This window comes from Peromyscus eremicus, chromosome 8b (genome assembly GCF_949786415.1).
Source record: "Peromyscus eremicus chromosome 8b, PerEre_H2_v1, whole genome shotgun sequence".
In the NCBI taxonomy this organism is placed as follows: Eukaryota; Metazoa; Chordata; class Mammalia; order Rodentia; family Cricetidae; genus Peromyscus; species Peromyscus eremicus.
In genome coordinates, this window is record NC_081424.1 from 51,421,995 (window position 1) to 51,447,998 (window position 26,004).

General features: G+C 39.5%; 1 protein-coding gene across 1 annotated transcript in view; it reads right to left on the minus strand.

Annotated features, from left to right (window-relative positions):
• The window catches only part of Tfb1m (transcription factor B1, mitochondrial), a 38,095-nt gene extending 16,643 nt beyond the window's left edge, over positions 1-21,452 (minus strand). Inside the window, exons 1-4 of the mRNA XM_059272806.1 lie at positions 20,992-21,452; positions 18,266-18,417; positions 7,411-7,519; positions 5,847-5,998 (exon numbers count right to left, since the gene is read on the minus strand). Of these exons, the coding sequence (XP_059128789.1) occupies positions 5,847-5,998; positions 7,411-7,519; positions 18,266-18,417; positions 20,992-21,124 (546 nt within the window). The 5' untranslated portion in view covers positions 21,125-21,452. The remainder of the gene's footprint in view (positions 1-5,846; positions 5,999-7,410; positions 7,520-18,265; positions 18,418-20,991) is intronic.
• Between the last annotated feature and the right edge of the window lie 4,552 nt (positions 21,453-26,004).

Consider the following 26,004-nt stretch of genomic DNA (forward strand, 5'->3'; position numbering starts at 1 on the left):
TTAAGGCAGTACTGCTACAAACACAAACAGACCATTAGGACAAAAGACTTAGACACAGACCTAAGCATGTGTGGGTATCTGATACATGAGAGATGTAATTCTCCTAACAAAAGATAAGGACAGACCATTCATTAAATGGTATAGGTGTAATTAAGCATTTACAGGAGAAAAGAAAATTTAATTGAATTAATGATAAATGAAAAACAAAAGTTAAGTCTTTTTCAAGTAATATCTATGACTCTAAAGTGGAGAAGAATGTCCTAAAAATTGCAAAAACAGAAGCTATGAAAGATGGATAATTTTCTGTTAAAATTTTCAATCAAACACTATCAAGACACATCCCAGATTAAGAATATACTTAGAGGGCTAAGGCATTAGTGTTCACAATACGAGAGATGCCTACACACTAGGCATTAACAAACAGAAGATAAACAACAACCAGAAGATATGACAAGGCAAATCATGGCAGACCAAAGAAATGAATTATAACCATTAACTAAGCTATACTTATAAAAAGCAGAGATGTGCAAATTAAAACCACAACAATCCATAATTTTACACTCAAAAGGAATACTATAAAAAACTAATCAAGGATGGAAAGAATTAGAAGCTACAGGGAGCCGGGCGGTGGTGGCGCACGCCTTTAATCCCAGCACTTGGGAGGCAGAGCCAGGCGGATCTCTGTGAGTTCGAGGCCAGCCTGGACTACCAAGTGAGTTCTAGGAAAGGCGCAAAGCTACACAGAGAAACCCTGTCTTGAAAAACCAAAAAAAAAAAAAAAAAGAAGCTACAGGGATTCTGTGCATGGCAGTGAGCGTGCAAAAGGCAGAAACTGGTATATAAGGCCAGGGGGTGGTGGTGCACACCTTTAATCCCAGCACTTGGGAGGCAGAGCCAGGGCCAGCCTGGTCTATAGAACGAGATCCAAAACAGGCACCAAAACTACAGAGAAACCCTGTTTTGAAAAACTTTAAAAAACAATGGTATATAAGTATGCCGGACAATAAGTTATCAATAAAAGCTTAAGTTTTACAGCATGTTACTCACACAAAAGATACAGTCCACTGTAGCATTATACACATTATTCAAGAAATGGGAAATTATAATTTCACCAATAGGTAAATAGCTAATAATTTTGCCACTGCATATGAAATAACTGTTAAAATGACTAACAGGGATTACTGGCATAGGCTACATTCCCCAATAGAGTATAAATTTTTTTAAAGTGGCAAAAACAAGTATGATAATCTTAGGATTTCTGTGTGTGCCTACATATACACCTTCAATACAGATAGGCAATGTGTGAGAATGCCAACTACCACTCTTAACAGAGTTCAAAACGAAGGAAAGAGGGCCTCAAACATATAAATATAGCATTTGATATTTTGGTAAAGATAGTGGAAAACATGATAAAATTGGGTAAGACTGAGAGTAGTAGACTCAAAGATCATTCATCTTTCTAAAATGTGCCATGTTTCTGTGTTCTTGAGCTTTGGGGATGTCCCAAAACTCTAGTGAGCTGTTTAGGATCAAGGTCACAAACACTAGTGGAAACACCCGAAGCCAGGACACGGCAGCACGTCCATGCAAGGCCTTTGTGGTGCTTTCAGAGCAGGTGCTCTCGGATTTTCTCCCTGTTTCAGAGCAGGTGCTCTCGGATTTTCTCCCTGTTTCAGAGCAGGTGCTCTCGGATTTTCTCCGTATTTCACTGACATCAACTTATCTAATAGCTTTTTCCATTGCTGCTTCCAACCTGTCCTGGGCATGAAAAAAATACAGAACTTGGCTTTTTAGAACTTTACCTTAAGTAAGACTAAAACAGACTTTGGGGTGCTGGAGAGATGGTTCAGTGGTTAAAAGCACTTGCTGCTCTTATAGAGGACCCAGGTTTGATTCCAGCATCCACATGGTCGCTCACAACCACCTCTAACTCCAGTATCAAGAGATTCAGTGGGGGCCTGGGCACTAGGCATGAATGTGGTACATGTACATATATACAGGCAAAACATTTATACACGTAAAATAACATTGCTCCTCAGAGTAATATAAAAGCAAGAGATGTATATATTCTCAAATACATCCTCCTACCTTAGTCCCCTAAGTGCCTGGATTACAGCACGATTCACTGTGCCCAGTGATAAAAGCAGATCTTTAAAACTAAAATCCAGCAAGAATATAACCATGAAATTTAAAAATTAACCCAAAGAATTGACTATCATGGATTTCCTTCCTAAGGCATAGCTAATATGTTACTTTACATTTAGAAGATGTGTTTCTAATGATGAATTCAAAGAAGTTAAAAATCACTTTAAAAAGTAAACCTGAAAAGAGTGGAATTATTCTAATTAGACTTAAGCACAGTTAAATATATTTCACTCTGAGCACGAAGCACTTTGTATAGTCAGAGAGGGGGTGTTCTAATCTGGACTCTAGATCTATTCAATCTCCATAGCAAATATACCAGATTATGGAGATGAAAATATGAGCCTTAGATTTTAATTTAGAATAAAGCAGCACACAGAACTGCTAATCTATTGAGCAAAAATGAAGTCACAGCCCAGGGAGCCTGCAGAGACTTTACACTCAAAGCCACCCTGAGAAGTTAATGGCCTAATAATCATTTAAACATGTACTGCCATTTTTGTTTAGACATAGCATAGGTAAAGCTATGAACACAAAAGTCCTTCAGTAGATAATTTTTAACAATAAAAAGCCTGTATACCAAATGAGTTAATTTTTCAGTAAAAGGAAACCACTAAGCCTTGAGTTTTAAAAGTCACTAACGATGAGAAAACAAGGCATGGAAGAATTCCTAAGAACAGTTTTCCTTTACTTTTGTTTATTTCTATTATTCATCTACAATATTGTTAGTAAAAAATTGTACTTGAGAAGTTACACAGTCTCGGACCAGGGACAATGAACATTATGCCATTAATAGAGTGGTGACATTTTCCCTACTAGGATGTAACTATGACCAGCCAATGTCTTCTGGAAATAGAAGACAGAGAGGTTGACCTCTCTTAAAAACCCACAGGCCAGCAAAATGGAGAACTTGAATCTCATGACTCTACCAGAAAACAGATAACCTGTGTTCAAATTCAAGTGCTGTACAACCCGTGGAAGACAATAAAAGACATTCCAAGTTCAATGATAAAGAGAGTTTAGATGAGATTTGTTAAGCCATTAACTACTGCTACACAGTCTGACTCCATTTTCTGAGCTGTACCACCACTTACACGCCTTTTAGTGTGCCCAGGCTGAATCCTTACATCCTATAATCCTAGAGAAAAGAATAAGAGGAGGGCACTGATTTGATTCTGTTCTGTGGCTAAAATATAGAATATTACATGCAGGATTGTGTTTTAAAGCAAACAGATGATATGTAAGACAATACTGCTGCTCAGTCTCCCCATGAAACTTTCACCTGCAAAAATGTGCAAGTCAGTCAAAAGGACCAGTGTTACCCACACTTCTAATGGATCCCATAAATTATAGACTTGCTCCCAATTCAATATTCATGTAAAAATTTAACTAAAATAAACCTTTGTTGAAGAAAAATAATTGCCTATGGTGAAGTCAAAACAACACTATCATTAAAAACCCCAGCTGCCAGCTGAGTCACTGAAAACATGACTCTACCTCTTAAGGCTCTGCTCCTCCACTCCTTCCTCAAAGGACTGAGAGAGCTCAATGCTTTCAATCTCTATTGTGTTGTACGAGAACAAAATACCAAATAATCGCAGCAGCAGAGGGAAAGGAATCCACCAGTGTGCTACAATCACAACTCTGCCTTCCTAATAGTGCCTTTCCTGCCTTAGTCCCGTCTGGATTTGATACTCTGTGTTGTTAGCAGTAATTCACTCTTAAACTTCCTCAAACCGGTGTGACTATTCCTTCAATACATGCAAACACGACATGCATTTGGTCAAATTAATCTGTCTTAACTGATCTGATCTGACCTGACCTGAGGGTTCTTTCTTCCTGAGGACTTCCCTGTGTCCCACAGAGCCTGCTGCTCCTGGGACATCTCATCATTTTCCTGATGTCTCTAATCAGAGCAACGCTTTCTGCAGAGTACTACTGATAAGAGACTAGTGAAGGGCAGATGGTAATAAATGGGGCTGAGATTTATATGCTAACAATAGTAAAATAGAATTTTACTATATACAAAAATCAATCTCAAGTGGTTATGGGCAGAAAAGTGAAAAAAGATACCTTCATGATCAAGACATAAATGATTTCTTCAGTAAGAAACAACCACAAATTAAAAATTAAGAATGTCTGATCTTCAAGAAAGGAGATCAGTGGGAAGGTGGAGAACCATGAGTGGGTAATGGGGCATGTCTGTGTGTGAACAGAATCAAAATATATGTCTGTGAAAGTGTCATAATAAAGCCGATTATTTTGTATAATTAATATATACTGGTAAAAAAGTTAAGGAAAAAGACATGTCTAATTCTCAAGACACTGTAAAAAGACCATGACAATATAAGCATAGAGTAAGGAAATCTGCAGTCCACTGTACTAGTACAGAGAATATGTAATAACTGCATACCAGCAAACAGAAGATAACCCACAGAAAGATTAGCAAGGGTAAGCAGTTCAATGTAACACACCCAAGTGACCCAAAGATGCAATGGTGCCCCATTTCATTAAAACTCAGCAAAGACAAAAAATAGCACAACACACCATCATCCCTAGATTAATTAAAAAAATGTGTAAGTCTATTAATGTCCAAAGCGGGCAAAAATATGGAGCAAAATGAACTCATGCACACACTATTGGTAGAAATATATAGGCCTGATGACTTCAGAAAACAGTTAAGCATTGCCTAACAAAAATGAAGCTTCTGGACACGTATCTTGTCCAAAACTTGCCCTTGTGCCTAAGAACTTTCATGACAGTTTTGTTCATAATAGTAAAGCACTGAAATGAATCCTGGGACAGATTACGAGAGTGAAAGAGTGGGCAAGACACAGAGCTATGTAAGTAAGTGGTAACTATGAGCACATGTGTGAATCCCAAGTTGCTTACAATAAACACACACATATTGAATGACTCCTTTTAAGAAAAGCTTAAGAGTGGACAAACCTAGAGTATATGAGACACATGGTTACAAATCTGTTTATCAAGACTAGGGAAGGGAACAGTCCAAAACTCAGTTCTGATTTATTACCTTGGTAATGGGGGGCAGAAAGGAGATGCAATTGAGTGAGGTGGGTTTTAAGTGCAGATCCTCACCTCAGGCTCGCCTTGCTGTCATATCTTGCCTTGCCCTTGTCCACCCTGGAGGTTCACTTTGTAAACTCAGAATAACCAGGCCATAGGAAGGCAGGCTCAGCAGGCATCAACTGAGGTAGGTGGAGGTGGAGGGGTGTGTGTGTGTGTGTGTGTGTGTGTGTGTGTGTGTGTGTGTGTGTGTTGGGTAGTAGGGTGGGGTGAGGGGATTAAGTGACAACCTATGTATTGGTTAATGAGATTCTCTTCAATGCCAGATTTATCATATTATCTTTTAACTGTCACCCCAAGGATTGCAGAGGATCAATTATAAGATAGCACAGGCCACTCTTGACATCTGGATGTTCCTGGGTTTTGTGTATGGCAGTGTAGGCCTTGTGCTGAACACACTGTCTTCGTTGGCTAACAAATATAATTCATGGTCTCCACTGAGCGCATCTAGTAGTCTTGTCTGCTGTCTTCACTACACGACTTAACTTTTGGATGGGTTTTTCTCTGTGTAATGGAAAAGTATTAACTTAGAAAACATGACCAATGGTAAATATATAGTAGTATTTGGTCTGGAAATTTGATCATACAATGAAGTACCCAGACAAAGTAAGACTTACCTCAGCCACTTCCTTTTGAAATGTTAACGTCATCTTAGTTCTGCCATACACGAAAGGTCCATCTTTAAGAGAAATGTTTTCAAGCCACTTGATGATCAGTGGGGTTGAAACACTAAAAGGCAGATTTCCAATAATATGTACATTTGGAGGATCTGGTTGCGGGGAGAAGATAATTTGGAATGAGTACATGAATATATTCTGAATATGATCTTAATACTTTAATTTACATTTAATTATGAGGATCAAATGAAGGCATATGAAAGATGATTCAGTATTTTTCAGTTCTCTTAAAATGCATTTTTTCACAATTAGCTTTGTATTTATTGAGAAAAAAGTTCTAAGGAAGGTCATGAAATGAGGTGTTTTGTCTAATTTTCTTTAGACACAATGAGTTTAAAGTGACCATGGGGTTTGACAGATCATCAGACACCCAGGATGGGGATACAAGCTGCATTTAAAATTTGAATGCTTGAAATATTTAGGTGGAAATAAAACCAAAGAAACAGAGAAATCCAGGCAAACCTTTAGCACGAGAAGATGCCACAAAAGAGTCTCAGAATCAAACAAACAGGAAGTTGGTTAGAAAATAAAAACAAAACAAAAGGCTACAAACAAAACCCCAAACCCTCAAACCACTGGCAAAGAACAGTTTTAGGTTTCCAAACACCGAGTAGAATGGTGGAGCCTGATAAGCAGGGAAGCCGGTGCACAGAAGTCGTGAAGGTGATATATGACACCAAATGGATGGGCCAGATGGGTGACTGATCCTAGCACAGCTGGGTCACTGACAGAGAACTGCAGGCTCTGTGCTGCGAGGTCAGTGACTATAAACACAAGCTACTCTGGAGGAGCCTGACCCTGGGGAGGCCAGACACACAGGAGCGGCTAGGTCTGCTAAACCCCTTCTTCCACTTATTCTCAGAGTTCCTGTTAGCAATCTATATGCCCTATATCATCTGCATTTCCCAAGAGCTAAACACTGCTGGTACCCAGTAAACATCTGTCCTTGAAGGAAGAGTGCCTTGACTGGTCAGAGTCATTACTGTGAAGGCAAAGGAAAGAAAGATAAAGGTCTGTGGGTAGCCTGGTTTACAATGTTTGAAAAATAGTTAACAATACTTGGTATAGAGTCATAAAAATATAAAGTATATTTGCACAGAAACCACAACTTGAAGATCTGAAACTAGGAAATTAGAATCAGGGAAAACTCAACCAGGTAATGCCAGCAGTTGTGAGGCTAAGGCAGGAGGGTTCTCAAGTTCAAGATCAGCCTGGGCTACAGCATGAGACACTGTCTTAAGGGGAAAAAAAAAATCACAAAAACTAACCGTATTTTGTAAGAAAGTAGGAAAGAAGAAAAAATTACAATGCACATTATTTAATTCTGTTCAGGTAATTTTAACAGAAAAATATAAAAGCAAACACTTTATTATAATAGATAGGTGATAGCTGAAACAAATATCTGTGATATGAATGACCAAAACAGAAACAGACAGACAGACACACATCCACCTGCCACTGCCACCAAAACAAGGAACAAACAACCCCAGACCAAGGCACTTACCATCTTCCCATTGTCTTCGAACGTTGTCTGGAAAGGCCTTCTCTATCTTGTATGTCAGCACATCTCCATGAACAATTCTCAGCTTTCCAGGTGCTGCATCAGAAAGCATCTAGTTTACAAGAGGTCAATAAAATGAGCTCATAGACTTCGGGGCAGCAAAACTCAAAATCTTATCATAAGTGGGAAAAGCAAACACTAGATGTGATCACTGATGAAACCATTGTGTTTCTACAAAATACAACAAGGGTTAGGTAAAGCAGCAGAGACTAGAGTGACATTTTAGGATTTAAAACAGCATATCAGTCTAATTTGACAGTCAGAATGACTTGTGTTTGTGCTTGGGAAGAGTGAACGTACACATACTAAGAAACCTTATAGTGAACTCCTGAGGATTAAGAGTAAAGTGTATGGAAATGAGCTAATTCAACTAAGCCTATATATATTCAATGTACACAAAAGATTCTGCACATAAAACTTTTCATGTAATCTTTGAGTAAATTCAAACTAAGTAGGACGTCCTTTGCCTGGCATTCTGAGACACTCCTTGACCTGAATCACAGTCACTGTAACCTGAGAACAATCCTCCATATTTTCACACCAGTTACCTCTCAGCCCATTTCTATTCCCAATAATCTGTTTCCTTTTCTCCTCCAGTCTTTTCTTAGCACAAAAGAACAGTGAGGACTTGAGACTTATCTCAGTGATAGAATACTTGTCAGAATATGCAAATCTGTGGGCTCCACCCCAGCTCACCAAACCAGACTAAACAACAGAACCTTATTCCTTAGCACTCTTAAGCTTTTTCTCCTTAATTTCAGTCCTTAGCATCATATACTAAAAGCTGGCCCTTAGCTTAAATGAGCCCCAAGGCTGAGCCAAACTGGGTGTCAAGTCCCCCTGCGTCCAATACAGAACTTACTTCTTAATACCCTTGGTCAAATAAAAACCATGCAGTCAGAGACAACCTCTGTTCTGTCTCTGACTCTCTTACAGGCCTTTGGGATCCTACTCTCATACTGGTTCACCTTGCCCAGCTTTAATACATGGGGAGATGCTTAGTCTTCCTGCAACTTGATGTGTCATGTTTTGTTGATACTCATGGGAGACCTCCTCTTTCCTGAACAGAAATAGAGGAGTCGATTGGGGGGTAAGGTGGGGGAGGGACTGGGGAGAGAGGAAAGAGGGGAAACTTCGGCCAGTATGTAAAATAAATTTATTAAAATCAAACAAAGAAACCATGCAGTCCCTGAGCTTACCACACTTAAAATGCAGGACTGACTGATACTCGGTGAGAAGTACCACTGCTGAGGCAGACAGCATGGAAAGGGGTGGTGACCCTCTCCCACACTGGGCACCATCTCAGTCACTCAGTTGCTGAGATTTGAGAAACGGGCACAGGGCTATGTAGGGGTGCCAAGGGGTTCCTGGAGAACCCTGCCTCTTTGCTCTTCTTCCCTCATTAAAGCCAACACCTCCCCCCCTCCCCCAACACTTTCCTTTGGTCCATTTCAAGCAACTAACAGGAAGGCTGAAAAAGGCCTCTTGGAAGCCGGAGGGGAGACTGCCGCAAAGCCCACGGCTTGCTGACCGATTTCCCCTCTGTGGTATCCTGTGTCGGAGAGGAGACCGGAGCCAGGCTATAACTCCCTGCCTCCCCCTCTGCTCCCTCTGTGAGACGCCCATGGTTCCTGACAGCACTTGTAACATGCCACGGCAGCCGCACACGCGTGGGTTCCTTTCTCTTTGACAACTGTGCTGCTGAGGGAAGATCTGTTTCCTGCCTACTTCAGTGTCCAGTGGGACAGCACCGCACAGCAGCTGTGGAACAGGCACTGAATAAGCAGACGAGTGGACCACTACAGAGCATCCAGAAGGCTGCGGACTACTGCAGAAGCTGCTTCTCAAAATTTGTGGGGTAGAGGAATTTGCAAGGATTACCTCAGTCATAAACGAGGCAAGATAATACAAATAACAGTTTCAAGTACATAGCCTGTTCTAGTAAGAGGGTGGACATTTTAAATTTAGGATCAGTTAATCTGATATGGTTAGTCACGGTTATTTATCAAAAATATTTGCATACCTCTGACATTCATATACTTAGGGATTATTTTAAGCTACTATGGTTTGATAAAATTTAACTGGATCAGTTTCAGATAATATGTCTTAGAAAACAGTAATTTCAAGATACTTAAAAACTGAGGGAGTTCTTATGGGATATTTGATAACTGTATGAACAGTGAATTTAATGATAACACTTACCAATAATAGAGAAGGCTAAGTTTTTTCTGCAATTATGCTTTACATAATTAAAACAAAACAAATTAGCATATCAAAAAACAAAGAGGCAGAACTAAAAGCTTCTGTTACACAATGTCAATATATAGAAAGTAATTAAGTAATTAGTAATTAGAACTAAAGCAAAACAATGTAAACCTGCTTCTTTGGTATTAATTACCATGCTCTGATAACTGTGTTTGAAACGTTATTTTTTTTCCCATACTCTCACATATACAACTGCGCACTAAGAGCTGACAAAAACAGCAATCTACTTTCCTTTCCTGTATAAAGTTGCATTTCTACTCTATTTCTTTTGGACTCCCATTCAGGTTTAACACTCCGTCAAGGCAAATCAAATCCATCTTGTAGAAGGCCTGGCTCCTCCTCCTCGACAACTGTGCGGCCTCAGCTACCCTTACCCAACTCCTCATGGCCGAAGGAATGAGCCGAGTATGAGGTGCTGGTGGTGGGGTGCCAAACCAAGTGAACTGGCGTTATTATAGAAAACACCCTTCTAAATACCTAAAATGACACTCAGCAACAACACATACAGATTCCCTATCCAACCAAAGATAATGGAAAAATGTTGTCATCAGATCATGCTACTGTGGGGTGGGAAAAACCACTCTTACCCTTCCAGAACGGCCCCAAGCATTACACTTCAACATCTGGAGATGTAACATGACTGATGGGTTCAGAGCACAGCCCACCATGCTAAGGTGAGTATTTGTACGGCCACTCTCAAGCTGTTCTATGATTTTAGTGTTAGTTCTAAATATAGTCTTCCAAAGTGGAATGTGAAATGGCTTTGAATAAAAGACGTTCACTAAGTCTTAAAAAGGTAGAAAACCAAGTCATAAAAAGGGGAAGCATACATGTAAAAATGACTTCTGCTAACATTATCAGAAGAACTGTTAGCTCCCGGCTTGCACAATGGCATATAAAATTCTTACTGTGTTAGAAGTAATTATTCCAAGTCCCCAAGAGAGAAAAATGTTTCTTCCTGTGTTATGTTTTGTAAAAGGCACATGGAACAATGACATGGCCATGCCTTTAATAAAGGTCAGATAACACGTGCAGAAGCATCCTTTCCTCTAACGCCAAGGCTTGTGTGAAAGCATTCTGCACGGAGTATAACTGCGCTTGACCTAGGTGGCTTTTTGGCAACTTAATTTACTGAGAAAAGAACTCATGCAATTCTTGGAACTTGGGCAAAAATTCAAAAAATTTTCTTGAGAACAAAAAGAACTATATCAAATAGCTGTTCGGTGTTTCATGCCACCTTCTCACAGTAAGGGGCTCACAGCAGCCAATACTGTATGAGCTAAGCATTAATTACTTTCTTCCTTATTTGTCATATAATAGAGCCCAAATACTGCTGAAATAAATACCAGCAGAAGAGCTAGGCAAAACCTCTAAAGCAAACATGAGAAGAATCGTAATATGGTATATGATAAACAGAAAGTTGAAAAATGTATTGTTATGAAGAATGTCCAAAATAGATGAAGGATACTATTATAAAAGGACTTAAGTGGATGCTACAATCCTTCCTTTTTAAAGGAAACTATGTCTTCAAAGTGGGTACTTGCTTCCTAAACAGGGCAGAGAACCTTTAGCAGGAGCTTGTTTGCCCAGCCCCATCATGGACTCCGATATGTGTGATGAAGTAAATTTCTTTATGCAGTGTTCAACCTTCATGTGTGAGCAGGTAAAGGCTAAGTATGACTCCTGCGGTACAGAAGGGAAAGGGGAAGCTACAACAGTTTCAACAGGAAGCTAGGGGTCAAAGGCTAACACGTCTCAGGTTTGACTTTTCAATCCCATGAACTTTCTGCCATACCTATCACAAAAGACCCAATACTAAAATAGTCAATGATTTCCTTTGTGGCTCTAAAATTCCATTAAGCAGGCACATAACCCATTGGTTGAGAAGAACCCTTGAGCTTCCTACACTAAGACAGAGTATGAGACACCAGACATATTCTCCTTCTTAAACTCTAAGTAAAAACACACACAAAAAGAATTTTCTCCATTTATGTGTATTTTACATATGAACCATTTACCAAGGCTGTGTTTATACCATAAAATCAATTTGAATAAATTTGCTATGATATGCTATACAAGTATGTTTTCTGGACATAACGAAATGAAAATAATAGAAAGATATATGAAAAATGCAAATTAAATGACAGCTTTCTAAGTAGCCCACAAATCAAATACAAATCAAAAGAAAAAATAGAGGTTAGATGGAAATTCTGAATTTCTTTTTGAAATTTTTCTTTTAGTATCTCAAAAGCAGCTGTAAAACAAAGTGCTCAGTGGTCAACTCATAAATATTAGCTATTATAGTTGTTAATGGGTGAAACAAACAAAACATAAAATAAAATTACTTTTAATGGAATTAAAGAAGAAACATGACACTTCAAAATTTGTGGTTCCCTAACAAAGCAGAAATTTATAGCATTAACGTAGAAGACAACAGAGAAAGCTTCAAGTCAATGACTCAGCTGCCACCTCACAATAGCTACAGAGAAAGCAGAACAAATGAAGCCCAAGGTAAACAGAAAACGAGAAATTTCAGAGCAGACGTCAACACTGAAAACAGAAAAGTCAATGAAATTAAAGCTGTATTTTAGAGATCAATAAAGTCAACAAATCTATAATCGAATAAATCAGAAAAAAATAGGTATGCATAAATGACCTGTATCATAAAAAAGAGAGGGGGCATTACTACTACAGATGGTTGGGCTAACCAAAACAAAACAAAACAACAAAATCAATACAACTCACTGTATTTACATATTCAAAAAGAAAAACATTCCAATAAACCTAGGGAAAGCATTTTTTTAAAAACAAATCCAGTATTCATTGATTGCAAAAAAGAAAACAGCATCCCTTAGCAAACTAGGAGCAGAGATCTTCCTCAGCTGGAGAAGGAGACCCAGAAAAAGGCGAAGGTCACAGTAGTAAAGGCTGACTGTTCTCCCCAGTCAGAGGGAAGGGAAGGGCGTGCACTCTGACTACTTGTTCAACATCGCACTGGGTTCCTAGTCAATGGCAGACAAAAAGACGACACAGATGCAAAGGGATTGATTAGAACACAGGAGGTAGAACTGTTTATTTCATGACAGGGTAATACATACATAAAATAAGAAGGAATCTACAAAGGAGCCACCAATAACTGAGTTTAGTAAAGTTTCAGGGTACAAAGTCAGCATCCAGGACATCAATGGCAACGGGCCACTGGGAAGAAAAAAAAAAACCTAAAAAACTAGAATCATGTACAAGAGCATCGAAATGCATGCAATTTAGCCGGGCGGCAGTGGCGCATGCCTTTAATCCCAGCACTTGGGAGGCAGAGCCAGGCGGATCTCTGTGAATTCCTAGGCCAGAGCGAGATGCAGGACAGGCACCAAAACTACATGGAGAAACCCTGTCTTGAAAAAACAAAAACAAAAACAAAAAACCTGAAATGCATGCAATTCTTAAAGGTAAATTTGGCGTGTGCAAAAATCTGCACACTAAGAAGTATAAAATTGTCAAGAGAAAATATTAATAAATTTATATACAGTGTTTATAGACCAGAATTCCCACCCAAATTAATTTTTAAGTTTCAACTTAATCTCAAGCAAAAGACAGAGCATGCAGCCAGTGGAATAGAACTGGATTCCAATATTAGCATCACGGGGACAATTCTACAAGCCAGAAGATGAACCCAACATACCATGCAAAGAGGCAGTCAGGGAGAAAAGCAGACAGATACAGATGGACAGAAACCGAGTCAAAATGAACAGAGATCCAAAGCTAGGAGCTAAAACACAGGAAAAATTCTTTTTCTTTTTGTTTATAGCCCTGGCTGTTCTGGAACTCACTCTGTAGAATAGGCTGGCCTTGAACTCCAAGATCCACCTGCCTCCTCTGCCTCCTGAGTGCTGGGATTAAAGGCCACCACTGTCTGGATCATATTTTTTGTTAGTTCTTAGTAATTGGTTTTCAAAAATATTCTAAAAATGACACAAAATCATATTTAAAAGAAAAAGCTGAAAATTTTCTACTTTGTAAAAGTCAAATTTCTTTTCAAAAGATACTGTTAAGAAAATGAAAAAAGCCACCACAGCTGAGATAATCTCAGCAAAGCATGTGCCTGAACCATATAAAGAGCTCTCAAAATTTAACAAGACAAATGGACCCCACTAAAAATAGCAAAAATATCTAAATAATTCCTCAAGTAAGTTACGGGTGACTAGGGAGCACACGATACGCATGCAATCAGGCATTAGCAAACCCAAATAACACCACTACATACAAATCACAAGGGTTCAAACAAAGACAAAACATCAAAAGGTCACTATTCCAGTGTGTGCAAGCCCGTATAGCCACTACAACTCGGCTCCGTCCAGTCAGAGTGGAAAATGGGCTAGGCACCTCAATAATTTGGTAGTTGTATAACAGAAAATGACCCAGGCAGAGCATCAGACCCAGATATTACAGCCTAGCTCTTTACTGGAGAAAGATGAAGGCACGCACTCACAAAACAGTTGCATGCTAATATTCCAATGGCTTGTTAAGAAAGTCCATCATCCCAGCACTCGGGAGGCAGACACAGGCAGATCTCTGAGTTTGAGGCCAGCCTGGGCTACAGAGTGAGATCCAGGACAGGCTCCAAAGCTACACAGAGAAACCCTGTCTTGAAAAAACAACAACAACAAGGAATTCCATCAAGAGGGGAATGGTGAATATCCACAAAATTGGTATACTCACACAGTGGACTACTTATACAGCAATAAACACAGAAAGTTACTAATACCTCAGCATGTGTGAAAATTACTCTGAGAAAAAGATACAGACATACACAGCATTAACTAAAAAGTACATATGAAATTATTACAATCAAATATAACTTTAATAAAGAGGAGAAAAATCTTCCTCCTGATGAGCTGTCCAGGGATAGGCAAAGGGAGGAGCAAGTAATCCAGAACAAGGAACAAGTTCTCATGACCATGTTTACCGTCTTTAGTGTGAGCACAGTACCACAGCATGCCAGTAATTTGAGTATTTCCACTAAGTGTGGTTTATGAAATCTTAATAAAATTGTAATAAACCTATAAGACAAAGTATTTACTGGCCAATGCTTCAGAAATATTAGCTGTCATTATGATGATACATACTAATCATATAATGATACATTGTAACCATGTATTACACATGTATAAAACAAACATAAATTTAAGAATCTGGACTCCTTGTCCAAAGAGAGGCTCTTATGATCTTATCTCCAGCTCACAAATGGGAGAAAAAAATTCTATCGAAACTTCAAGCTCCCTGAGACATAAAGTCTCCTTACTCCCCTTCATAGAGAATCCTTAGTCACAGAAATGCAAGAAAAATAAATGACTACAACGTAACGAGGAAGAAATGGACAACCTGAGCGGTAAAACATTACCAGAAAGCAGCCTGTTGATCAGCAGGAGCCTGGATCAATTCTTAATCACCAGAGATGCCCAAGACATGGAAACAAGAACTCAATGTTAATAAAGATTCACTGAAGTCAGACAGTGGTGGTGCACATCTTTGATCCCAGCACTCAGGAGGCAGAGGCAGGCAGATGTTTGAGTTCAAAGCCAGCTTGATCTACAGAGTTCCAGGACAGTCAAGGCTACACAGAGAAATCCTGTCTTGAAAAACAAACAGCAAAAAGATTCACTGAATGATTACCAAGTGTCAGGCACTCACAAAACACTAGTAACAATTCTGAATAAACTGAGGCAAAATGCACAGAAGTTTCCATCTAAGGGCACACAGCTAGAGTCTAAGTTCATCCTGGCAGCCAGATGGGACCACCAATGTCCCTTGCCATAAAAATCACCCATGTCGCTTTCACACACTGAAAAAGATTTACTTACCTTTCAAATACATAGAAGGGACGTGACATGCTCCCCTCCCCTATAGCTGCCTCATGGTTATGCTGTAACAACTGAATCAGGCTACAAATGACATACTTTCAGCCAGAAGATACTTTATAAATTATTACACTTTCTTTAAAAAGTAATTCTATTAGCTTAGAAATCACGAAAATGGAATCCTTAAAATAGATCACTCTATTTCTGCTTTTACTCAATTTTATGATTAATTTAGGACATCTAACAGAGCATAGCTTTACATATTGAAACATTCTTTACAGGAAAAAGAAGCCTATTTGATAATTTAGTACCCATCATTTCTTTTTAAGGCAAGTTCCTTTCCCGCAAAGAAGACACTAAGAATTCATTTTGCTGCTTGTGAAATTGGTAAGAAATCAAATGTACATTTCCTGTGATTTATCTTGAATTAGCTTTAATACTTAAAAAAAAGCATAATACTTCCCAATAATCAATGTTCCTATTTACTTTTACTATCCAACGACACATTTAGTCAGCTGCTCTGATATATACACAACAGTCACAGATGATTTTATTTCCCACAGGAGACACTACTAGTGTACACTAGAGATACTGAAGAATAAGGACTCTGATCTTTATCCTGTGCCACTTACGTTCTAAAGGGATGAGACTGAGGACAAATAAACAAGAGCATTAAAGATACAATGTTGCCAGCCATAATAAATCTAACCAAACAAGGTACAGAGTGAGGAGGCAGACACTCCAGGGGCTGGTGGGGGAGAAGAAAAGGGTGGTGGTCACCCTTTTAATAGTCGGTCTTCAGACACTGAATGCACAGAGGAGAATACATAAATTAACGTGGGGATTAACACGGATTTTATTCACCCTCTGATTAACGGGAAATATGATGGGGAAATAGGATGGTTAAAAAGCCTTTTTGAAAGGTACAAAAGTCAAGTGAATGCTCTCTGTGTCCACTAAGGGCTGAAAGAATAAACACAAAGAACAACACAGCAGTTATCAGTTTCTTTAGGTCACCAGATAATCTCACCAAAAACAATATTCCTACTTCCACTGCCAGCAAGGATGTGGCTCTTAAAGCAAACACAAAAGAAAACCCCACACTACTCAATTTCACTTATGGTCCAGGAACATTTACCATGTATCACTCCCAAAATTAAGTTAGCAATCTGAAGTGAATTCTGACTGCCAAAACTAGATGTAAGTCAATATTATACAATTATTTAACACGTGAAAACCAGATGAAGCCAGATGAGAAAAATAAAATCACTAGTTTTCTAAAGAAGTGCCCATAAAATGCTGTGGAATAATCCTTCTGTACACTGTAAAATGTATATTGCTCTTGCTGTTAATAAAAAGCTGATTGGCGAAGGCTAGGTAGGATTTGGGGGCAGAGAGAATGCTGGGAAGGAGGGTGGAGTCACAGGGGTCACCAGCCAGACACAGAGAGGAAATAGGAGACGCAAGACGAAAGAGAGGTAATACCATGTGGCAGAATGTAGATTAATATAAATGGGTTAAACTGTAAGAGCTAGTTAGTAATAAGCCTCAGCTATCGGCTGGGCATTTATAATTAATCTTAAGCCTCTTTTTCATTATTTGGGAGCAAATGCCGAGACACAGAGAAACTCCGCCTACAACAAAATCCTAGATTTTAAAAACAAATTTTCTCAAACTATTCTAGCATATACAAGTATTTGCATATACTATTTTTAAAACATTTTTTTTTAAGTAGAAGAATAGTGGATAATTTTACTATCCTGTTATAGGCATAAAATAAATTCCTACTCATATGGGTCTAAAACTCAGGGCTATTTTAAAGTTTTAGAACTATACAGAAATCAAACAAAGTCCTTTCAGTCATCAAATGCCTCTTATGAGGAATTTCTTTATAGAATCCCTGATATATTCTGTCCCACTGTTTGCCAATGCTTTAAAAACTCAACTTCTCCTTTATTTCAAACCCTCAAACCTGCCTCCTTGAATTTCCACTCATTTTTTTTTTTCCTACAATAACCAGAATAGGCTTATTCTCCATGGTCAGCCTGTGATGGGCAGAGTGAAGACACTCACCCTAGGTTCTCACAAGTCATCTGAAACACCCCCATCCCTTCAAGTTTTTCCCTATAACAGCACCTGTGTGTCTAAAAATGTCAGCCAAACCTCATCTACGGTTCTAAGTGGGGCAACTTCTTTATATATAAAAATTCTCTTGTAAAAATGCTTAAACTCAACAACTAATTCCTCTCGATGAGGTCTAGCATGTATCTTCTTTATCTTTTATGTGTGGAAATGCTTTTTTGGAACCTAAAAAGTTCTTCTAAGTCTTGCCAATTGGTCATTATCGATAATTATTTAGTTTTATGCCTTTCTACAGAACTGGGCCCTAATATGCACAGCTCAGAAATAAACAAAACTGTAGAAATGATTAGTTTATTTAGCATCCATGTCTAAAGTGCTTTTATTCAAACTGTACCCAACAGACCATTTGGGTATTCCTGTGTGCAACAGTTTTCTAGACTTCTCTAGATGACAGAATCCTAATGTCTGGGACAGGACCTGGAGAGCTGCAGATTTAGAACGGCCTACACAGTCCTTGGTCAACATGGGGACTTTAGAATCATGGCCTAAGATCTTTCAGGTTTTGCTTGCTAAAAAAGACACTTGAAGTATCTCACCTGTAATCCTGGGATAAATCGAGTGTCCTTTTCAACCACCACAAGTTCAGCAACATTGGCATTGAGAATGGACCTGGTGATTCCACCAGGCCCCGGACCCACTTCGTAAACATAAACATCTGCTAGACTGCCAGCTTTCCTTACAATTTTGTCTTAAAAAAAAAAAAAAAAAAAAGTGTTAGTTACCTTCATTATCACAGTAAATTTCCTAAGAATCCCCAGCAGTTACTAGTGATTATTTAGCTCTTACTTTAAACACATAACAGTCATTAATATCCTACATCACTGCACTGCACCGGTTCCTTAAACAGGATTGTTCTAATAATTTCCTTAATTTAACTAATATTGCATTTTCTGTTTCTCCACTTAACTAACCAGTTCCTAAGACTTTGGCTAGATGAGTGTGCAGCACTTCATTATAGCCCTTGAACATCAAATATCTTCCCCATTCAGTACTTTCCCATTCATTTTTCCATCGTCACAGGTAAAAATCCAAAAGGAGAATGCCGGAGTCCCTATTTGCACCTCTAGTTATTTGGAGGTCATAATGACAAGCACAACAAATTCCCACTGTAGACGTGGAAATCTGAATTCTTGATCATTTCCAGAAAAAAGGGTTTGGATTTACTACTTGAAATTTTTAGCCCTGGTAATACAAATGTTAAAAAGGAAAGACTAATTCTTCAGTTAGTTTAAGTCAGCAGAACCTAAGAAATCATAAAACAGACAGAATAATGGTCCACTGCAACTACCCATCACTCTGGAGAAAAACAACCGATTGGTCTTACTGACTGCAAGATATTACACAACTGGACCTCTCTGGACAGTGGAAATTTTACTATTAAAAACACACCAGCACTTCTTGGCATTGTATATGGACACTGTACAGTTGTCCCAGTTGATGATTACTGATTATCAATTTAGGTAAACGGAAAGGCAGAATGTTACTTACCCATTCCCAAATAGTATTGTCTTGTAATAGAGAGGCAATCAACATCCCCTAACCAACTATCCGTTTTGGGTGACATTATGTACATTCTCTTACCATTCTATTATGATTTATATGAAGCACACATCAAATGTCATGAAGAAAAGCAAATGGCACAGAGGAGTTCCACCAAAGGAGGAACTAAATCTAAAACCAAATCCTTGTTTTGTTACAGGTTGTCAATTGGTCTCTCGGAGGGAATGAGAATGATTTGTTAAGCAGAATTATGAACTTAATATTCTCAGTCTTATACATGGAAAGCAGCAACACGTGGTTTCATTCTTAAGCTTCTCAAGAACACTTTAATAAAACCAGACACCAAAGATGCAGTGCCAAAACCCTAAGTTTGAGTTTGAGTCTTGCTCCACCTGAGCCCATGAAGACAAGTGCCTTTACTTATTTCCTTTCACTTTGGTTCCCACAAAAAGGAGTGGATAAAAGACCTAGGAATCTGGAACTTCCCCCCGGGGACGCACATGAGAGAACGAAGATGAAAAATTAAATGGCTGGGGATGTCATTCATTTGATAGAGTGCTTGCCTGGCATTCCTGAGCAATCATTAACTGAGCATGGTGGCACAGGCGTCTAATTCCAGCACCTGGGAGCTGAAGGCAGAGGATCAGAAATTCAACGTCACCTGCTGCATCACGTGTTTGAGGCCAGCCTTAGACACAGGTGACCATCTTTAAAAAAATAATTTCAGCAGAGAATGGTGCTTTCTATGTAGTATTTGCTCGTGGCTGGGAGAGGACAGTATTAGCTATTGCTGGAACCAAAGAATCTAAAAGTAGGTGATCTTAAGGTTTTTTAGGCCTTTCTAAATAAAAGACGAGAAAATTTAAGTAGAGCTAACTGTTTTACCCACAATACTGCTACGGGCAGAATAAACGCTCCAAGTTCAAAGTAATAAATGACTAATTTATGCTTTGTCCATGCATCCATCATGTAATCAGAACTGATTTTTTTTGGGGGGGTGTCCCTTTTACATAGGAGAGGGGCTAAAATTTTAAGTACTCCAACAGTCAACTAGCGCCCTTATTTGCTACAGATGGACCTTATTCTCACAATCTCACCTTGCGGAAAGCATCCCTAACACGTGGGTAGTAAGTAAATCAACAAACACCTGTAAACTCAGCAAAATTTTGGTGTCAGACTGGTGACCTTCACCCTGAATCAATTTTTACCACATAAAAGTGACTTTTAAAGAGGCATGAGGATTATCAACTTACTAAACTGCAAACTCAACGCTGTTGGAGTATCATAGTGCCAGAGTTGGCACAGGGTAGCTGTTTGCATAGTATGCATTTACAGAGCGAATATCCATTCCCTAGAGGGATTCTTAGACTCAAGAAGTGAACATTTATCCTATTTACTATTTGGGATTCGTTTTGAAATAGGGTCTCTGTCTCTAACTGGCGGCAACCCTCCAGCCTCTGCTCCGCTAGCGCTGAGAAGTTACCGCGCCAGGCTAATGAGGGACAGATTGGGCATAGGGTCAAGAGGAAAACGGCACTAATTTAAATCCCACTCATTCTAAAGCCCGCAGGAAGCAACTCGGGCCGGCAGAGCCGTCCACCAGAGCATCGCCTCGGCTCGCGAGCTCCAGGAGCAATCTAGGAGCAGCGTGCTCCGTCCTAGCGCCCAGGGAAGCGCTTGACTGACAGCCGCCCGCCCAGCCCGGCTCCATCACCCGCCCGCGCCCACCGGGGAGACCCCGGCGAACAGACGACTCAGCCACCTGTCAGCCTCAAGTCCAAGAGGAAATTCTGGGAGAGCTGCTTCACCGCTCGCAGTCCGAACAACTTAATGATCTCCCGAATGGTGGGCAACGGGGGAAGGCGGAAAGTGCCGAGCTTCCCCGAGGAAGCCATGAGGCCCACGCGCGCAGCCGGGCCTCGCGCCGCGGCTTGAAGTTTCCACCGCGAAGGGAAGGAGGGGCCTGGGAGACGATGGCCCGCCTCTGAGGCTATCTTATTGGTTGTAGAAACTTATCGGAAATGACGAAGCTAGCAGGAAGTCTGTAAGTATTGGGAGCGACGACTGCGTCAGTCAGAGAGCGGTGCAGGCTGGGTGCGGGGAGGGGGCGGAGCCTGATGGTGGGCGTGCGCCGGTGGGCGGGGCTTTGTAGCCCCGCCTCTGGGAGGCTCCATAGGCGTTCCAAAGGCCAGACTTGATTAGCAGCGGGCAATGTCATTTGTTGTTCATCTGTTGGCAGTTTCCCCACCTAGGGCTAGGTATTTTTATTTCCTCGCGTCTCTCACTTCTCTCAGCCTCAGTGTTTTCTTCTGTTAAGTAGCTCAGAATTGTGAGCGCCACATGAACGCGGTCACCCTGTGTAAGGGCAGCTTGCTGTCAGCGGCGGCCCGTGACCATAGCAATGATTTGGCAGCTGAAGGAGTTTCACGGGGGTTGCCTGATCTCATCCGGGTTTGTGGAGAGGGCCAGCCATAGAATTCCGACTCTTCTGGCCCATCAAAATGTACCCAGCTGAGGAGAAACCTCACCTTTAAAAAAATAGTGTATATTAATTTTACAAAGTTGTGGGCTTGTTTGTGACGTTTCCCATATATGTTAACTTACATCCAGCCATAGAACGCCTCAGAACTTAGAGAACTATAGGCTCTTTGAATAGGTAAGCCAGCTGAAAACCGAATTCAGGAATTAGACTTTTGAACAAACAGCTGAATGTCAGTCACATAATAGCGCCCCAGCTTTAATCAATAATAGCAGAAGACCAGTTGACTCAACTAAAGCAAAACACCTAGCCATAATCAACCAGATTGTCTCTAGATCATTTCCATTTTCTTGTCATAAACAATGTCTGACCACTTTCTAGTCAAGGCTCTTTCAAAGTGTTCCAAGGGCTGTCTAGTTTTAGAACTGTGAATGAAAGCTATTCTGTATCCTTAAATATGCTATAATTTTGTTTCTTGACTTAAGCACTTTCAACGTTGAGAAGTGTTTTGATATTATTTGTTAATATTTTTTCATATTCCCCTTTAAAATCTCTCAGTTGTAGTCTTGTGAAATAGGACACATGACTAACTTCGGTTTAAGGCAAGGTCAAGAAAGCTTGGTGAGGCCATGTAACCCACAAAGCTAGAAGATCATGGATTCCAGCTGTAGTTTAAGTGTGTGGTGGCTGCCGTTTTTAAGCAATGCCAGCATAGTAAGCATCGGGACCACTCTGTGTTTATCCTTTGAAGAGTTTCTAAGGCCCTTTCATGCGGCAAGCATTGCGATCTTTCCCCTTCTCTCAAAGCAGTATTTGGAAAGTGAATCATAAAGGGATTATACTGAAAAAGCTCAACTAAACAAAAGTGCCAGCCTTCACAACTGAATGCTTTAGAATTATTCTCCCACTAACTGTCACAATACAGCAAATGGATAGATTTTATTATGACATAGTGTTAAAGGCGAGACTCAGGGCGGTTCAGCAGCTTCCCCACGCTTTGAAGTGGAAATGGAAGGCTTGCTCATCAGATGAGGAAGCCACTGGAAGAAGGCCATTGGATGCTTACATCCAAGTAGAGAGAGAAGACAAATTAGAGTTCTGTCCTCCTATGACATCAGAGGAAAGAATGGAAATGGAAGAAATTGTTAAAATCTTTTTCACAAGTGGGAGAATTTTATTTTCTTATCTCTGCCTTCATTTGCAAGTCACTGCATTAGTTATAACTGAGTCACACATTGTTTATGTTTCTTGGAGTTACTTAAAGAAAAAGAAAAAAAGCTAATGGGAAACTAAACCACAATGGGCCTGATGTGGAAGTGGAAAGTCCATGCATCCACTTCTGTCATTGCTAGACCAGCAGGGACAGTGGGATGATTGATAATAAATACCTCCTTACTTTAGAAAACAAGGAAGTCGTGGGAGTTTCCCAGAGTGTCATGAAAAACCTGAATATTTGATTCAGAGATCTTATTCTCCATAAACACTATACCTAGAAGCCATCCATTCAGTCTATGCTTTTTTCACTTCTGTGTTCCTGTGGTAAGGAGATTATTATCCCTGTCCAACTGTGAAGAAATACTGGTAAGTACAGTCATTTGACCTACCCACAGCCACATAGCAATGTATCTAGAGAAGACAACCTGAGTTCTGCCTCTTCCAAGTTTAGTAGCCACACCCCTCCAGTACTGTGTCAACTGAAATGATTTTAAGTTAATTAACGTGTTCATTTTATGTTACTTAAACATATAGATATGAATCCAGATATAGACAAATCCACATTTTCCCCTATGACTACTTAAAGCACAAAATAAACATATGCAAACCTACAAAATAACTGCACATGGTTTTATTATTTTATAATGAAGAATAATGTAAAAAAATCACTACTCTATACGTTGTCTGGATTTTCTTTCCAGTTCAACTTATTTGTACTATAGTATACTATATATAACAGAATGTTCTCATAAGTTTTCTGGATTAAAACAAATCTGCTTTCTTTATCACTCGGGAGAACGTGGGAGGCACATACTGGGTTGGTTTCTGTTCTCGTTAGCTTGAGAAACAACAAAGGTGAATCTTTTGGCACCAAGGCTGTCAGAGACACACGCACACCATATGTCAGTCTAAGAAAGATGCCAGATGACCTAGGATGTAATCACATCAACTTTTTAAAGTAGTGATATCAACCTGAAACACTTCTCATGGTCATACACAGCACTTTAGATGCCCAAGAATTTGTCCCCAGATCTAACTAGAGATTTCATCATGACATATTCAATGACCTTCATTTGTGAGGCTGTGGCCCATTTACAGAGCCATGTCCCAGGCCACTTCCTTCAGTTCTCATTTAAATCCTTTGTTGAAGCTTCACAAAGACATCCAGTCATGGCCCCCTTGCTAGTAAGTGCTGGAGCTGAGTCTAGAATTCAAATCTTTTGATTTTACTGTGGTTTTTTTTTTTTAAATTAACCTTGTATTAAATAGTCATTGGGTGAAATAAAAAAAAATCTATCTTAGGAAAGTCTTCCAAGTTTTTAATAATTCTTGAGATCTAGTTTTTAGCATCATAAATATCTGATCTTAAGCCTTTGAATTTCAGAAAATTATGCATAGCTCCCTGCAAAAGCCTGTGAAATCAGCAGGGGGTGTTTTAGGAGTACATTATCCCTTAAAAGAGAGCTATGCAGTCTCATCAGTTTTGAAGCTTTGAAGTATCTGCTTCATCTAGATACAGATTTTAATATGCTAAGATATTATAATTAAAGCAGAAATTGCTAGCCCCACCTATCTGTGAAGATGAAGTACTACAAGTGATTCATGCTAACCGATAATGGGGACTTCAGATTTGCGTGAATCCCAGAATAGCAATATAGGAAACTTATTAGTTATTTATTTTAATGAAAATGCATGTGACTTTATTGATATTGGTAATTTAGTGTCTGTCTGTGGGAAAAATGCTAATTCTAAAAGACTGTCATTTTGTAGTTCCCTGGGAGAGACGTGCGAGCCACAAAGACCAATATCTTCCTGTCATGTGGGAATTTTCAGAGAGAATTAAATGTGGTTTGGAATTGCCAAATTGAACTTTGTAAAATGTCTATTTTGGTATGTGAAGTGCCCTTTTCTGATAGTATTTTATAATTCTAAAATATGATAAACATTAAGGGCTGGGTTTTCCACACCTTTAAGGTTTTTTTTTTTTTGTTTTTGTTTTTGTTTTGTTTTGTTTTTTTAATGGCAGTTTGATGCCCATTGTTCACAAAGGAAGCTTGTGTCCTACCTTCAGGGAAGAAGAAATGTGCTGATTCTCAGCAGGCTGGGGATAGAAGGCAAGGTAACCTATGTGAGTAGCACAGGCTTTATGCCTGAGGGAATAGTGTCACACTACACTGCTTTTAAAAAATACGGTATTTATCACTATTCCAGGCATTACTTGGAAGCTTGTTTATTACCTTCAAAGCTCTGTGAATTATTGTCAAGTATCCTAACAAAGCGATGAAGGCAGGCATCCCTTTCAACTGATGACTAGGATGACTTAGAGAACATGAATATTTATTTATTTATTTATTTATTTATTTATTTATTTATTTATTTATTTATTTATTATTTATTTATTTATTTATTTATTTATTTATTTATTTTGAGACAGGGTTTCTCTGGGTAACAGCCCTGGTTGTTCTGGAACTCACTCTGTAGACCAGGCTGGCCTAGAACCCACAGAGATCCACCTGTCTCTGCCTCCCAAGTGCTGGGATTAAAGGCATGCACCACCACTGCCCTGGAGATAGTTTTTTTTCCTTCTCACAACAAAGCAAATCTTATGTGGATGAGCAATAAGCCAGCAATGGATAAAGGCATAGGGATCAGTCTTCGTGATCCTTTGAACCTCAACATTTCATTGACAAACATCTTAGAATAAATAAAATTATGAATATGATACATTTTCAATGAAGATGTACTGTGTATTAGGAATGTGATGTGGAGGCCAATTGCTGCATGACTGGGAGTCTGGGTTCAATTAACACATGCGCATCCCTGGGCATCCTTGTTTAGCTCCTGTTCCCTCTCTGACAGGGGTCTGTGAGCAGGCTAGGGAGTAAGGCCAAATCTATTCCTTTCTCTCTGTCTCAGGTCCCTTGTTCTTGCTCATTCTGCTTCTATATTCAGACCAAAATGTGTATATTAGACATTGGATTAACTCAGTACCTGATGAGAAACAACTAACTTCCTTTTTTTTTCCCCCCAACTAATGAGGGGTATGTACAGGTGGGAAAAGGATGGGGAGGTTTGCTTGAC